The sequence below is a fragment of the Varanus komodoensis genome, unplaced genomic scaffold (assembly GCF_004798865.1).
Source record: "Varanus komodoensis strain SLA01 unplaced genomic scaffold, ASM479886v1 scaffold24, whole genome shotgun sequence".
Classification (NCBI taxonomy): domain Eukaryota; kingdom Metazoa; phylum Chordata; class Lepidosauria; order Squamata; family Varanidae; genus Varanus; species Varanus komodoensis.
The window spans coordinates 3,764,497-3,781,828 of record NW_025335641.1 but is presented as its reverse complement, the minus strand read 5'-3'; the positions used below and the strand labels follow the sequence as shown (position 1 = coordinate 3,781,828).

Genomic DNA, 17,332 nt, shown 5'->3' with positions numbered 1-17,332 from the left:
GGCTGCGGAGTCATCAGTATGGTGATGACACCCAGCTCTACCTCTTGTTTACATTAGTCTAGGTGAGGCAGTGTTGGTCCTTAATTGGTGTCTGGCCAGTATATTGGGATGGATGAGAGCCAATAAACTGAGGCTTAATCCTGACAAGATGGTGGTCCTGTTGGTAGGTAGTTCAGCCTTACAGGCGAGTGATTTTTGCCCTGTTCTGGATGGGGTTGCACTCCCCCTAAAGGACAGGGTACACAGCCTGGGAGTGCTCCTCAACCCTGATCTGTCCCTGGAGTACCAGGTGTTGACAGTGGCAAAGAGTGCTTTCCTTCAGCTTTGGCTGATACACCAGCTGCGTCCTTACCTGGATGAACAGTACCTGGCAATAGTGTCCCATGCTCTGGTAACTTCCTGTTTGGACTATTGCAACACACTTTACGTGGGGCTGCCCTTCAAGATGGTTCAGACACTTCAATAGGTCCAGAATAGAGCTGCCAGGTTATTAATGGGGACTGGCAGATATTCCCGTATCATGCCAGTCCTATATCATCTACACTGGCTGCCAATTGAAGTCTGGTCCAATTTAAGGTGCTGGTAATGACCTGTAAAACCCTAAACAGCTTGAGTCCTGGACACCTGGAGGAGCACCCTCTTCCCTATGTGCCTGCCCACCCCTTGAGATCTGAGGCAGAGGTCCTTCTCCAGGAGCCCTCTTTACAGAAAATTAGGAGGGTAGCTACCTGGAGAAGGGCCTTTTTGTTGGTGATGCCCCGACCTTGGAACACGCTCCCCAGGGAGGTTTGCCTGGCGTCGTTGCTTTATTCTTTTTGGTGTCAGGCGAAGACCATTTTATTTTCCCAATATTTTAACAGTTAATTGGTTTTATCTTTGATTTTATCATTAGTGGTCGGATGCAGTGTGTTGTGTATTGTATGTGGTTGGTTTTTTGTTTGTTTCCTTGTTTGCTTGTTTTTTTGTAAGCCATTCAGAGACTTTAGTATTGGATGGCATATAAAAACTTTAAATAAATAAATATCTGAAAGCAATCTGTGCCCCAAGCATGAGAGTCAGAGTCAACCAAGACAATAAGGGTTATACCTATGCACTGTGCATAGTACATCTATCTGTGTAGTTCCCATCTGTGCTTTTATACATTTAAATCTTACCAGGACAAAGGTTTATCAGAGTAGAATAAATAGTCCAGCAAATAACGCATGGCTGGACACAGTGGGATTATAACACTTTGCTCAGATACCATTGCTATAATTTTAACAGCAACTTGATGTACAGATATTGTGGATTGTGGTGATAATGTTTATTTCCAAACTGTGAAAAGCTTCAATTGCACATCTATAAAAGCATTCAAATGTTGTTAAAGATACAAGGGCAGGACAGGTTCTTTTTCTGAGCAGTAATAGCTTATTGTGCCCATGTACTACCAGGAGTGACTGCCTGCACAAGGTTTTAGAGATCCTAAAAACAACCAGACAATGGGCAGAAATGCTAGTTTCCTGAATGGGTCAAGCCAGGGGAGCTCAGGGACTTGTCCTGCCTGATCCAGAAACAAGTTTCCCAAAGTTGATTTAAAACCAGAAATTCCCTGTTGTATATTTAATGTACATTCACTTCCACTTGCCTAACACAATCAGTGGGAGCCCAGTACCCTCAATGGATACTGCCCTATAGGATGGGGCTAGAGCATGGGTCCTCAAACTACAGCCCGCCATGGTCATTTACCTGGCCCACCTCAGAGCTTTTGGACACGTTCGGAGAAAATGATCTCTGAGCAAGTCCGAAAGCAATGAGCTGGTGTATGTGCTCTCTGAAACTCTTTTCAGTTTCGGAGACTAGCAGAGAGTTGGCGCACACACCAAATTGTAACAGCTCCCTTCAACTGCTCGTGCGCCAGCTCTTCCCCCCATTGCACGCATGCATTGGCTCTGAATACAGAGCGGGAATACAGAGCAGGAATACAGAAGAGAGGAAGGTGGAAGAGAGAGAGATAGATGAAAACACTAAACAAGGATAAAAGGTAAAGGTTTCCCCTGACGTGAAGTCCAGTCATGCCTGACTCTAGGGGGCGGTGCTCATCTCCATTTCCTAGCCGAGCCAGCGTTTGTCCGCAGACAGTCTCCGTGGTCATGTGGCCAGCATGACTAAACACCGAAGTGCACGGAACGCTGTTACCTGCCCACTGAAGTGGTACCTTTTTATCTACTTGCATTTGCATGCTTTTGAACTGCAAGGTTGGCAGGAGCTGGGACGGAGCAACAGGAACTTGCCCCATTGTGCAGATTCGAACCGGCGACCTTTAGATCAACCAGTCCATCAGCACAGCGGTTTAAACCATTGTGCCACTTGCAGACCCAAACAAGGATAGAAGGTAAGAAAAATATAACTTTTAAAATCTATTTTTAACTATGCGAGCCACGTCCCTGGGCTGCAGGCCAAGCTGCGGCTGCCTCGCTGAGTCCAGGGGTGGACAGGCTGAGGTGGAGTGGGGCTGCGGCTCTGCCGCGGCCTTCTCTGGGCAAGCCATCACTGCTGTCGAGCGGCTGCCATGCTTCTTCCCCTTGTGGTGGGGAGAGACAGGAAGCGCCCCGCTTGGCCAGCCATGGCCCTGTCCCGTGCCTCCCCTTGCCTCGGAAAGCAGCCCTTACCTCCCTCATCGCAGCTCTCTCCTGGCCAGGAGAGCCGTGCTTGCCTTTCTGGCCTCCCCCTCCCCGAGCTGGGTGAGCGCCTGCGAGGGGGCCTTCGTCCGGCTCAGAAGTTGGGTGGTGGCGAGGAGCTGGGAAGGCCTCGACCTCATGGCTCCCCCTCGTGTTGTGGTCTCCCTTTTGGCGGGCGGCACAGTGTCATCTTGGGCTTCTGCTGCAGCCCAAGCGAGCAGAACAAACATTTTTTATTTTTTAATTAATTTTTGAATTCTAATTAATTTTTAAATGTATTTTAATTAATTTTAATGTGCAGTGTGCATAGGAATTCATTCATATCTTTTTCAAAATATAGTCCAGTCCCTCAACAGTCTGAGGGACAATAAACTGGCCCTGTTTAAAAAGTTTGAGGACACCTGGGCTAGAGAGTGGCCTGGCCAGAATTAGAATTTTTCAACACAAACGTTATACACTATACAAAATGGGAAAACATTTATCAACCCTTGAACTTTAGTTGAAGAGATCAGACTGAAGGTTGTATATATTCAAATTACGGGCTTTGTCACTGGAATACAGCACAGTGGTCTTAAGATAAACTCTGGGAGCTAGCAAGGAATCCATTACTCTGGGCTTAATGGCTCTCACATTTTTGGCTTCAGAATTCTCCGTTCTTTTAAAGATTTATTACTGTCCAGGAAGAACCATTGGTTCAGGGTCCCTGATGCAGAAACAGCCTCTCATTATGTATACAAGCGTTCCATACAGTCCCAAAATCAACAAAAGGTGGCAACCTTATAAATTTCCTGCAAGGCCTGCATAGTGCAATCTGATATTCCATTCAGGAATTACTAGGATTTGTATGTGTGAGACTTTGTTGCCACAGTGCCACCTACTGGCAGTCCTAATGCTCTTTGAGGAAGCAATCTGCACTTCATAATGCAGAGTTTTCCTGTCTTCTCAAACCATAGAAACTGAAGGGAAGGAAGACCTGAATGTCTAGCATTCTTCTTGATATATTTCAGGTCCCCAGCTGTTAACACTGGAGGCTACTGCTAATTTTAAACTCATTATGCACTTCCTCAATTGTTGCACAGATATACTTGATTCCTAGACTTATGAGACAACCAGGATAAATACAAATAATCACTATGGAATATGCTTGACGAGTACACAAACCAAAGATAGCAAAAACAGGCCTTCTATATGTGACATATTTGCTGTATATTACTTCCAGAATCAGAGGCACTATGCCTTTGACCACTAGCTGCTGGGGAACACCTGCTTGTGGACTTCCCACAGGTGACTGGCTAGCTGCTGAATTCTGCCCTAGAAAGACCTTCAGTCAGCATGGCTTTTCTTACCTTCTTACACTATAGCTACCTTTGCTAGGATTAGCAGGTACAATATTGGACAGGGTTTAAGTACTTGAGGGAGGAAATGATACTCTGTTAATTCTCCAAGAGCTCTCAGTGAAGCTCCATGGCCTACAATGGGATCCTTCTGGATAGACTGGCCAGGGTTGGGGGCACCACACTGAAGTAGTTCTGCTGCCCCCTAGTGGGTCAATTTCAGAAAGTGTTGTGTGGACTCAGCCCTATGGCTTATGCTGTGCCACAGCAGCTGTTCTACCTTGTCCCCATTGCTGTTTAATGTTAACTGCTTCTGAAAGGAATCTGAATGAGGGGGCATCAGTAGACCAAAGACACCCAGTTCCATTTCTCTTTTCTCTCCAATTCTGGTGAGGTTATAAACATATAAACTACATTGGTGCCTGTGATAGACTGGATGAGGGCTGATAAATTCAGTTGAGACAAGATGGAGGCGCTGTTGGTGATGGACTCGCTGGACCTGAGTGGTGGTATTCAGCCCGTTCTAAATGGGATTACATAGGTGTGGAAAACAACTAATCCTAGCAAGCCCTACGGCATGCAGCCCTTTCCAATGGCTGAGGCCAATGAACAGACTCCACCCTTCTTAGGAAGCGATGGCCTAGCAAAAGTTACCCACGTCAGCATAACATTCATGTTATATTATTGCAATATGCTATATGTAGCAGAAGCACTTCCTCTGAAGACTCGGCAGAAACACCAGTTTGCGCAGAATGACTTTAAACTAGTAAGGGAGACTGGATTTAGGAAATATACTTCACCAATACCTAAACAGCTATATTGGTCATTGGTCCATTTCTGGACACAATTCAGGTGTTGGTATGCAACTTACAAGTCCTAAATGGCTTGCAGCCTGCTTATGTGAAAGACCTCCTCCTCCCTCACACTTCTGCTTGTACACTGAAACCATCAGGTTCCTCTCTGGCCCAGAGGAACAAAGAACAAAGAGCCATAGAGCCCAATTTATGGAATATTTTCTCTGGGGAGGTCCTCTTGCAGCTACCTTATTTGTACTTTTGATGGCAGACAAAGAATTCTCCGTGTCCTCATTGCTTAGGCTTTAAAAAGTTAACTGAAATTGGTCTTAATCCATTGCTCTCTTAAATCTGCTGTGTTTATTAACCATTATTTTTTGTGGATTAATTTTACTTTGCTCTTCTTGTTAGCCACACTAATAGTATTTATACTTATTTAGACTGAAAAATAATATTGACCTATCCTACAAAGAGTTTTGTTGGAAGGTTTACTGAGATCACAGATGTAAAAAGACTTTGAAACCGAGCTGTTAATGATTTTGACATAATGTTCCCAGTCCAACAAAGTATAATTTCTTGGCAGGGGAACATGCTTAAATTGTTCCTCTTCCTGTAGCAAAATCAGCTAAGGAATAGTTTTAAAAAATTTCAGAATTAGTGATAAAAATCCCTCATACTTTTTCAGAAAGAATTAAAGTGGGGCTCCAACTTCTTCCTTGCTTAGGTGCTCACCATACATAAGGAGTAAACTTACTTTTCTGTGTCCAGAGATCCATTTTCCTTGTTTTCCATGTCAATAGCAAGCATAAGGAAGTCGGAAATGAACTTTCTGTCAGGAACTAGATCAATTAAAAAAACAGAAGAAGAAAGCTGCATTCACTTTCAAGTTATAACAAAAGAACAATGCAGTGTTACACTGGATGTCAAAATTTTCTTTAAAAATTATAAGATGTGGAGAATCCCCCCCCACTACATAGTTCTAAAAGCAAATGCAGTAGATTGTATTTGAGGCTTTGTCAAATCAAGTAGCTGCCTTGGCAACCAATGAGAAGCAAGAGCGCCATAGATCATCTGCTAAGGTGCACCTTGCTCTGAAGGGCACAGGGGAGACATCTGTCTCAGACTCAGTTCCCCACCTACGAAATGGCCAAAAAAAAAAAAAAAAAAAAGATAGCATTGCACAGATGCATGAAATGCTGTTTGTAAAGTATTCTGCAGTGGAATTTCTGTAAGAGTAAAAATGGTAATAGAGCAGGCATTCAGAAGCAGTCTATCTCTATATTTATATGACCTATATCTTGCCAGTCACTGAAAGAGCCAACAGGCATTTAATCCTTCTACCTGCATTTAAAAATGCGTAACACTTTGCTTGCTTTGCTGGAGGCACACATAAAGTACAAATAAGCTAAATCTTGAAGATCACAGTGCTGCCAAAAAATGACGGGACGGGATGGGAAAGGTGTCCAGATACAGAGTTCAATACAAGAAGGAGGTTTCTGGAAGCCCAACCAACACAGATGCCATTGTCCACCCCTGCATGGAGAATGGATATTTCCTTATCACAGGAGGTCAGTTTGTCAGGTCCAGATAGAAGGTTACACTGGTAATTTGCTTCCTGGGGTACTGCAATGCACCTGAAGATGGCCTGGACACTTATTTATTATTTATTTAAAACTTTTGTATGGCATCCCTTATGCATGGCATCTCAGGACAGCTTACAATCATTAAAACAACTTGCTGCAGAACAGAGCAGCCGGGCTGCTTAGTAGGACTAGTCCTTCCAATATACTATTCTAATGTTTGCACTGGCTGCCAGTCAGTCTTTGGACGTGATTCAAGCAGTTGGTGCTGACATTTAAATCTCTTAAGTAGTTCAGAACTAGTCCACCTGAAGGAGCACCTTCGCCTGTAGCTTCCTGCCTGACTGCTGAGATCAACTCCAGAGGTTCTTCTCTGGGTATGCTGAGGCAGGGGGCTACTAGGGAAAAGCCCTTTTGTCCAACAGGAATCACTGTTGCATTGCTCATAATACACTTAGTGTTGTTTTTTATTTTAAATATTGTCAACATTTTAATACTTCATTATTGCATTCATTGTTTTGGTTACTGCATTTTAATTACTGTAAATTGCCTTAAGGTGGCTGCCATTTGGGTGATATGTACATTTGATACACAAACATACAAACAAAACAAATGAGAATATTAAACAGGTTGTTTTTCTTAGGCTCATCCAGTCTGTGAGACAATTTCACATGTATCATGTAGATTCTTTTCTCTGTCATGTTTCTAGAAGAGCAGCATAAATAACTTGTATCATTTACCGTATCATTTACCATATCCTTTACCAAGTACAATTTTACAGAATGACATATCACTGAATCTAATACAGTGGTACCTCGGTTCATGAGCACCTCAGTTCACGACCAAATCGGGTCGCGAACAGAAATTTTGGCAACATTTTGCCTCCCTTCGCGAACTCCGCATTGGGTGACAACTACGATCATGGCCATGTCCCGGCACGAACATGATTGCGATCATGGCCATCTTCCCCACACGAACTCTCCAAACAATAACCTTCTCCCCACCCACCATGAGGGTGAGCCATGAGGGTGCACTCACCTCGGTCGAGGCCTTCCGGGCTCCTCGCTGCCACCCCGCTTCCAAGCCGGAGGAAGGACCCCTCACAGGTGCTCGCCTGGCTCTGGGAGGCGGAGCAGAAGGCCAGAGAAGCAAGCACGGGGTGGCTCCCCCGGCTGGGAGAGGGCTGCAAGGAGGGAGGTAAGGGCTGCTTTCTGTGGGCCAAGGCAAGGGGAGGCGAGGGACGGGGCCACGGCCTGCTGAGCAGGGCGCCTCCCGCCTCTCCCCACCGCAGGGGGAAGATGCATGGCGGCCACTTGGCAGCGGCAGCTTGCCCTGAGAAGGCCGTGGCAGAAGCACGGGAGCCACGGCCCCGCTCCCACTCCACCTCGGCTCATCCATCCCCGGGCTCGGCAAGGTGGCCGTGGCTTGGACCGCAGCCCGAGGACATGGCTCATATTTTTGCGGTTAAAAAAATAATTATGTATGTATGTATGTAAAACTTTTGTATGCCATCCTTTACGTATAACATAAAGTTCTGGTTCATAAAGTTAACCTTATTTACACTGAAACTTATAGGGAAATTTGACTTGGTTCACAACCAAAATCAGCTTGCGACCACGTTCGTAGGGGTCAGAGTGGATTAACCTTATTTACATTGAACCTTATGGGGAAATTTGTCTTAGCTCGTGACCAATTCGGATCGCGACAAGAATCATGGAACGAATTAAGTTTGTGAACCAAGGTACCACTGTATCTGTACACTCACCTAGAATAATCTACACTGAATGCAGTAGAGCTTACTTCTCTGGAGGTCTACATAGGATCACACCGTAAAACCTCTAACAATGCAGTGTTTTAATTTTTTCAGTATTTGAGTTTTAAAACAAAAATAATTGAGGAATTTTAAACTTTTGCTGTTTAATTAAGAGGTGATAAATCATCAAAACAATTCAATATAAACTAAACTGTGCTTTCTTTTTGTCTACACACTCAAGAAGCATTCTCAAATGTTGAACCCCATGGCTCATTTGAGGATGTTGAAAATGACTGAAGCTCACCAGTCACCAAATAGTGTTGCCGGGTGGAGTTTTGCAGAACCAGCTGGCAAGTAGTGATAATATTTTATTTTGATTTCTAAACCCTATTTGGATATGGATAAGGTCTTTGCCACAGTCATTTCCTTGTAGCAGCAAGTTTCATAATCCAGCTTTCTTGAATTGAGACATTGGCTCTGGAGGCAGCATGCCTCCCCATTTCAGGCAGATTTTGTTGATCCAGAAGCAAAAAGTAGAGAAAAAAATTATTTTATATTGTTTTCCTCCCCTCCTAGCCCAAAAAGCTTCTCTCAGAGTATTCTTATTTGTCTCTTGCTATTTCTTTTCCCCTTCTCCTCACAAATGTAGCATGTGCCCAGTTTGTTTCATCACCCCCCCCCCGCTGCTTTTTCGTCCTCTAACAGCTCCCCTCGCTTATCTCATGCCTTGCTATTTCCAAAAGTTATTAACAATACCAGCCTGGCTCCCTAACCAGCTCCTGCTGCCACACCTACCCCTGCAGTGTGCCTGGTGAAGCCACAGCATAGGGGACTCGAACGAAGAGGCGCTGAGCAGACTACAGCAGCGAGGCTTGCCTGAAAGTGTGCTGAGAGCTACTGGTGGATCCCAGGTTATAGTGTGAGAAACACTGTGCTGGATAACTCATTGGCAGTCACTCAAACATCAATTTATCACTTTAAATAACAGCTTTACAAAAATTCTGATGATGTGAAATATATTGCTGCTTTAAAACCAGGGTTAAAGCTATCTCATTTTGGTTAAAGGTCCACAAAGCCAGGAAATTAGATGCTAATGATGTTATATCACAAATTGTGCTTCCTTACAAGCAATATAGTCCAACACACGGAGGGATTCCTCTAGTGATACAGTAAAATGGAGGTGCTTTATAAGGCAATAGAGGACCAGCGGGTCATGGTTCTGCTCCATGGCACTCCATCCTCCCCTATTTGGATTTGGGCCTGCAAGAGCAAGGCAAAGTGTGGGTGCATGGAGGGGAAGTTGTACACAAGCACAATTGGTGACATCACACATCGTCATCATCAGTGCTCAACAGGCTCATCTGTTAAGGAATGAACCTGTTTGCAATTGGCGTTGGGGAGCTTAAGTCAGCTTGAGGTAGCCTTAAATGCAGGTCATACACTTGCAGTTAAAACAAACAGAAAAACAAAAGCACAGCATTTCCCAGGTTTTTCTTAAAATAAATGTATTATTATAATATTGTGAAGAACATAAATTAAACAATAAGTTACAGACAAGTTATTGACTGGATAGATGTGTCCCTGCATGTTCAGAAATGCTTATGGCAGCCCTCTCCCGCATTGCACATGCTAAACATTTCCAGAGAGGAAGCCCTCCAGTTGCTGTCTCTGTGTGCAGGACAACAGGAGCTGTGACGAACAGAAGTGGAGCTAGTGGATTCCTTTCATGAACAATGTATATATCAGCAGAATAGTTGCACAGGGCTAGATTCTCACAACCATCTTAATAAGTGTACCTAGAGTAAGAATGCATGTTCAGTGCAATTTGTTGTTGTTGTTTAGCAAAGTCGTGTCCGATCCATTGCGACCCAATGGACAACATTCCTCCATGCTCTCCTGTCCTCCACCATCTCCTGGAGTCCACCTAAGCTCATACCGACTGCTTCAGTGACTCCATCTAGCCACCTCATCCTCTGCTGTCCCCTTCTTCTTTTGCCATCTATTGTTCCCAGCATTAGGGTCTTCTCCAGGGAGTCCTTCCTTCTCATTAGGTGGCCAAAGTATTTGAGTTTCATCTTCACTATCTGGCCTTCTAAAGAGCATTCAGGGTTGATCACCTCTAGGACTGACCGGTTTGATCACCTTGCGGTCCAGGGGACTCGCAGGAGTCTCCTCCAGCACCACAATTCAAAGGCCTCAATTTTTTGGTGCTCAGCCTTCCTTATGGTCCAGCTTTCATAGCCATACATTGCAACTGGGAAAACCATAGCCTTGACTATATGAACTTTTGTCGACAGGGTGAAGTCTCTGCTTTTTAGTATGCTGTCTAGATTTGCCATAGCTTTCCCCCTAAGGAGCAAGCGTCTTTTAATTTCTTGGCTGCAGTCCCCGTCTGTGGTGATCTTGGAGCCCAGGAAATAAAATCTGTCACTACTTCCATTTCTTCACCATCTATTTGCCAGGAAGTGAGAGGACCAGATGCCATGATCTTAGTTTCCTTAATATTGAGTTTCAAGCCAACTTTTGTGCTCTCCTCTTTCACCCGTATCAAGAGGCTCTTTAATTCCTGTTCACTTTCTGCCATTAGAGTGGTATTGTCTGCACATCTGAGGTTGTTGATATTTCTCCCAGCAATCTGAATTCCAACTGGTGATTCATCTAGCCCACCATTCTGCATGATGTGCTCTGCATAATATACAGCAGGGGTCCTCAAACTTTTTCATCAGGGGGCCAGTTGAAAGGTGCCAGTGGTGCACACAGGCTGGAAAGGTGGTGCTGGTGGTGTGTGCGGGCTGGCGCGGGGGCGGTGCAGGTGCATGCGCTGAGGCGAGGACGGGTACATGTGGCAAGGGCAGGTGGGCACACGCCGCAAGGCGGGCAGCAGCAGGTTCAAATGGACATGCCGGGCAGGATAAATGAGCATAGTGGGCCGGATCTAGCCCTTGGGCCGTAGTTTGAGGACCCATGATATTCAGCCTTGCCGAACTCCTTTCCCAATTTTGTACCAATCAGTAGTTCCATGACCAGTTCTAACTGTTGCTTCTTGACCTGCATACAGGTTTTACAAGAGACAAATAAGATTGTTTTGTACTCCCATCTCTTTAAGAACTTGCCACAATTTGTGATCCACACAATCAAAGGCTTTAGCATGGTCAATAAAGCAGACATACATGTTTTACTGGAACTCCCTAATTTTCTCCATGATCCAGTGTATGTTGGCAATTTGATCTCTAGTTCCTCTGCCTCTTCGAAACCTTGCCTGTACTTCTGGTAGTTCTCGATCCACATACTGCTGGAGCCTAGCTTGTAGGATTTTGAGCATAACTTTGCTAGCATGTGAAATGAGTGCAATGGTGTGGTAGTTTGAACATTCTTTGGCATTGCCCTTCTTTGGGATCGGAATGTAAACTGACCTTTTCCAATCCTGTGGCCACTGTTGAGTTTTCCAAATTTGCTGGCATATTGAGTGTAGCACTTTTCCTGCATCGTCTTTTAAGATTTTGAATAACTCAACTGGAATACTGACGCCTCCACTGGCTTTGTTGTTGCTCAGACTTCCTAAGGCCCACTTGACTTCACATTCCAGGATGTCTGGCTTGAGGTCAGTGACCACTCCTTCATGGTTATCAGGGATGTTAATCTCTTTCTTGTATAGTTCTTCTGTGTAATCTTGCCACCTCTGCCTCTGTTAGGTGCCTGCCATTTTTGTCCTTTATCATGCCCATCTTTGAATGAAACATTCCTTTCATATCTCCAATTTTCTTGAAGAGATCTCTAATCTTTCCTATTCTATTGTTTTCTTCTATTTCTTTACACTGTTCATTTAAGAAGGCCTTCTTATCTCTTTTAGCTATTCTCTGGAATTCCGCATTCAGTTGGGTGTATCTTTCCCTTTCTCCCCTGCCTTTCGCTTCCCTTCTTTCCTCAGCTATTTGTAAAGCCTCCCCAAACAGCCATTTTACTTTCTTGTATTTCTTTTTCTTTGGGACGGTTTTAGTTGCTACCTCTTGTAAAATGTTGTGAACCTCTGTCCATAGTTCTTCGGGCACTGTCTATCAGATCTAATTCCTTAAATCTATTTGTCACCTCTGCCGTATATTCATAAGGAATATGTTTTAGTTTATACCTGAGTGGCCTAGCGCTTTTCCCTACTTTCTTCAATTTAAGCCTAAATTTTGCAACCAGAAGCTCATGATCTGAGCCACAGTCAGCTCCTGGTCTTGTTTTTACTGACTGTATAAAGCTTCACCATCTTTTCTGCAGAGCAACATAGTCAAACTGATTTCTGTGTTGACTATATGGTGATGTCCATGTGCAGAGTCGTTTCACGGGTTGTTGGAAAAGAGTGTTTGTGTGTTCTCTTGACAAAATTCTGCCAGCCTGTGCCCTGCTTCATTTTGTACTCCAAGGTCAAAGTTGCCTGTTATTCTGGTTATCTTTTGGCCTCCTACTTTAGCATTCCAATACCCCATGAAGATAAGGGCATAATTTTTTGGTGTTATTTCAACAAGGTGTTGTAGGCCTTCATAGAACCGGTCAACTTCAGCCTCTTCAGCATCAGTGGTTGGGGCATAGACTTGGATTACTGTGATGTTGAATGGTTTGCCTTGGATTCGAACTGAGATTATTCTGTCATTTTGGAGATTGTATCCCAGCACTGCTTTTCCTACTCTTTTATTGACTATGAAGGCTACTCTATTTCTTCTGAGGGATTCTTGTCTGCAGTAGTATACCTGATGATCATCTGAATTAACTTCACACGTTCCTGTATATTTTAGTTCGCTGATTCCCAAGATGTCGATGTTAAGCCTTGTCATCTCTTTTTGATCACGTCCAGCTTACCTCAATTCATCGATCTTACATTCCAGGTTCCTATGGAGTATAGATCTTTACAGCATCGGACTTTCCTTTCACCACCAGATACATCCACAACTGAGTGTTCTTTCGGCTTTGACCCAGTCGCTTCATTCTTTCTGGTGTTACTAGTACTAGCCCTCTGCTCTTTCCCAGTAACACATTGGACACCTTCCGACCTGAGGGGCTCATCTTCCAGCATCATATCTTTTTGCCTTTTGGTACTGTCCATGGGGTTTTCATGGCAAGGATACTGGAGTGGGTTGCCATTTCCTTCTCCAGTGCATCACATTTTGTCAGAGCTCTCTGCTATGACCTGTCTGCCTTGGGTGCCCCTGCACAGCATAGCTCATAGCTTCATTGTGCTACACAAGCCCCTTCACTATGGCAAGGCAGTGATCCATGAAGGGGAGTGCAATATGTAAGTAAGTGCAAAGCAAATCACAATCCTTGCATGTCCTTTCCCTTTCCCAGAAAAGAACAGCAAAGATCGGGGCCCTTGCACTGTCTTTCTGTTTTCAGAAAATGAACACAACACCCCCATGTTATCTTTTTCCATCATGTGGGAGGGAAAATGAGGGACTGGGACCCTCATACTGCATTTCTGTTTCTCCATGTTGTACCTTCCAGCCCCAAACCCCATTCCCCAAGAAACTACATGTTACTTTGAGGATGAACTAGGGTTTCTTTAACTCAAACAGTAAATATATAGGATCTAATATAGGTCAGACTTTGCCCACTGCCTGCAATTTACAACTTACAACAGGCAGCATTCTAGCTTCAGAATGAAACTGAGCATACTCATCATAACATTGCCAGCAGTTGCTGCCCTTGGCTTTCACGGGGGCAGAAAAACTTTAGAAGCTTTTGTTCAGACTTTCACCAAACCAATGAAAAGCCCAGATCTTCACCAAGCCAGAACAGTATACATCAGAAATTTCCACCAAGGTTTGGAAAGATATTTGATATGCCAAGATGTAGGTTGGAATCAAAAATACAAATGTGTCAATTTTCAATACTTTTTTCCTTGCTGTACCTATAGCAATTTCTTTCAGATTGGTTGACATTTTGCACATTTGTAGACCTCATTTAATAGAGAATGAACATCAGGGTTTCAAGTTATTATCTCAAGAGGTGTCATTTTGACAAGCATTTTATGTATTTATTTACAATATTTGTATATTACTCTACACCCAAACTAATTTCAGAGCAGTGCACAGTATGTTAAAACAAGCAAAAAGAATATTTTTTTTTTTTTAACAAAGCAACATTAAGATCATGGCTGGTCAGCAAGAAAGGACTCCCAGAATAAAGTTGTCTTTAGCAGGTGCCAAAAACAACACAGGGTTGGTAACTCCCTAACTTTCCAAAGCAGGGAATTCTATAGAAATGGGGCCACCACACAGAAAGGTTCCTCTCCTGGAGACTCCAGCTGGGCCACGGGTCTGTGTGGAATCACTAGGCGAATGTCCTTTGATGACCTCAGTGACTGGGCAGGTTGGTAATGGAGAACCCATAGCTGGTGAATGGGTAAAAGGCACTCTATGCCATCACAGTCACTTGGGTCTCCACAGCACTAGTGCCAGATCCAGAAGAACACCCAGAATACAAACCTGTTCTTTCAGGAGAGTGCAACTCTACCCAGAACAAGCAAGGGCCCTATTTCCTGGACTCCGAAACCACTCACCCACAGGTCTTCTGTCTTGCCAGGATTCAGATTCAGCTTGTTGGCGCTCATCCATCTTATCACTGAGTCCAAACACTGATCCGGGGCTTATACAGCCTCTCCTGATTCAGTTGTCATGGTGAGATTAAGCTGTTTATCACCAGCACACTGATGGCACTTGGCTCTAAATCCCCTAACGACCACTTCCTGGAGTTTCTTATAGAGGCTGAACAATCTGAGGACTGGATGGTACCCTGTTGAAGCCCATCACTCAGTTCACAGGCGTCTGTGAGATCCTCACTCAATGTTACTCTCTAAGACCTAAGCCACAGAATCAACCCAGCAAGATACCATGCTTAATGGTATCAGAATCTGATGAGAGAGTGAATTCAAGTAACAGGATCACACTCCCCCGTCCCTCTCCTGATAAAGGTCATGCATCAGGTTCTCCCAGTCCCGGAACCAGGTCAAGACAGAATGAAATAGGGTTTGAATCTTATAATGGCTGAACCTCTCCCTTTAACTAGAGAGACACTCCTGTGCCCCTTTTATACACACACACACAAATATGTATCATTCTGCTTGGTAGGATAAATTAAGTGCACAGTGTTCATAAACCTCTGGATGTGTGCATGTATGTGAAAGATTTCAAAGTTGTACACACAAAGACCAAATGAGAGTGCAAGCATAAATCAACCTATGTGGAAGTCAGCCCCAAGAAATCAGCGGGACTTACTTTAGAGTTAACATATGTAGGATTGAAATGTGGAGCATCCATGCAATGCCGCACAATCTTATGCATACTTACAAGCAAGTTCCACTGATTTTACAAGACTTCTCCAGGGAGTGAATATGCATAGATCTGTAGACTTACTTATTCTACTTTAGTAAGTTTTGTTTCTGTGTCCTCTTTGCCTGCCTTAAGGAAACATGTTTTAATTAGGAAACTATTTTTACACACATGCTCTATTTTAGAAAAACATTTCAGAAATTGCTCATCCATCAACATCACAGAATACTAATTTTTTAAAAGAAATCACAAATTGAAAAACAAGCAAACAGAAAACCTGTCTACAAACCACTCATTTTAAAAGGAACATTATCAAAGCAAGCCAAAGACCCATGAATATCTTTGCTCATATGGGAGACCGGCAGAGGAATTCAGTAGAGAGGTACAAATTTTTTGCACAGAGAAGTAAGATCCAGCTGGCTCAGGGCCTGTATTACTTTCAGAGAACACATACAAGCTGCAGCAACTATCTTCAGTATGGCTGACATTTTAAAGATACAGAGTGCTCTCTGCCAACTCCTGGTGAAATTATTTTGGATAAAAACAATTTCCAGGTGTAAGCTATTATTGCTACTCAAACTATAAGATTTTGCTTGTCATTGAATTCCAGACATATAAAATAACAAACAGGGGAGCTTTAAACTACCTTAATCTGTGGAGTTCTTGTAGAGCCTTCTTTTATCAAGTAAGTACTTGTTATAAATCAGTGCATACATTTTGGCCAGCCTGATTGGGAACAAGAAACTTTCCAGTGCTTGATACAAGATTCTTTGACATATGCACACTAATTAGTGTTTGCTTTGGGAAAAAAATTCTAAAGGTTTCTCAAGAATTTGTCAATTTGCCCCAATGGGCAAATTACTATCATAACTGAAATGTCCCCTAAAAAGTTACCTGACTAAGCACTTTGACCTTGGGCTGACCAGCAAACAAATTCTTATGTTCCTGCAGTAGTTTCTTGGAATGAAATCCTGGCATTTTATAAAGCCATGTGTGGGTAACTGATAATTTTATCAACAGACATTTTAGAAAAGGCTCGTTAAAAAAACATTTAAGCAGTCACCAATTTCAGTGGAATAGAATCTATGCAAACTTCCACACAAATTTCCACACAAATTACTGATTTGTGTAAGCAAGGTTCTTGGTTTTTTATCTGTATGAAATCTGGTCACTGACTAGTTTCCAACTGGACTATAAGGTCTGTGGAGTTCTTTTAGGGAATGATGCACCCCAAGTGTCTTCACCAATGGAGCCCATTTTAAAATACTGTTTTCATTTTTATGTTTCATTTTCTTGAACATTTCCAGGCACTTGATCTGTTCTTTAAGGCACAGGTTGAACTATTTCTGGTTATCACTGAAATTTTAGTTGTTTAACTGGGTGGTAACATTTTACAGTTTTAAAGCTATTTTAAATTGTATGTTTTGAACAAACATGTGGAGGGCAAATGGGTCGGCATGCGCCATCTGTGACCCCACTATCTCCATTCCTAGGACCCCACAGGTTCAAAAGAAGTCCTGAATTGGAGGGGGGGGCACCTATGCGCATAGCCCACTGCTTCAGATAATTTCTGAAAAGGGCAAGAATGCTCTGAACTGCACACAAATTTAAACCTACAAGGCAACACTACCTCCTACTTTATTTATTTGTTTATTTTGTAACCTGCTTTTCTGCCTCCTCCAAGGAGAGGAGAGGAGAGGAGAGGAGAGGAGAGTGCTAAGGCAACTCATGATAAAATCCTAGGTAACAAGTTCTTAAAGCTTAGCATAAAACAAGTGGATTAAAAATACATTCAAAAGCACAACTATCAATCAAATGAACAAACAGAACCAACCAACTTAAATGTCTTCGGCAACAGATCAGCTTGCATGCCAAAGGCCTGCCTGAACAAACATGTCTTTGCT

General features: G+C 43.4%; 1 protein-coding gene across 1 annotated transcript in view; it reads right to left on the bottom strand.

Moving 5' to 3' along the window:
• SAMD13 (sterile alpha motif domain containing 13) overlaps window positions 1–17,332 on the bottom strand; it is a 51,787-nt gene that overhangs the window by 18,969 nt on the left and 15,486 nt on the right. The window contains exon 3 of the mRNA XM_044432609.1: window positions 5,540–5,624. Within this exon, the coding sequence (XP_044288544.1) occupies window positions 5,540–5,624 (85 nt within the window). The remainder of the gene's footprint in view (window positions 1–5,539; window positions 5,625–17,332) is intronic.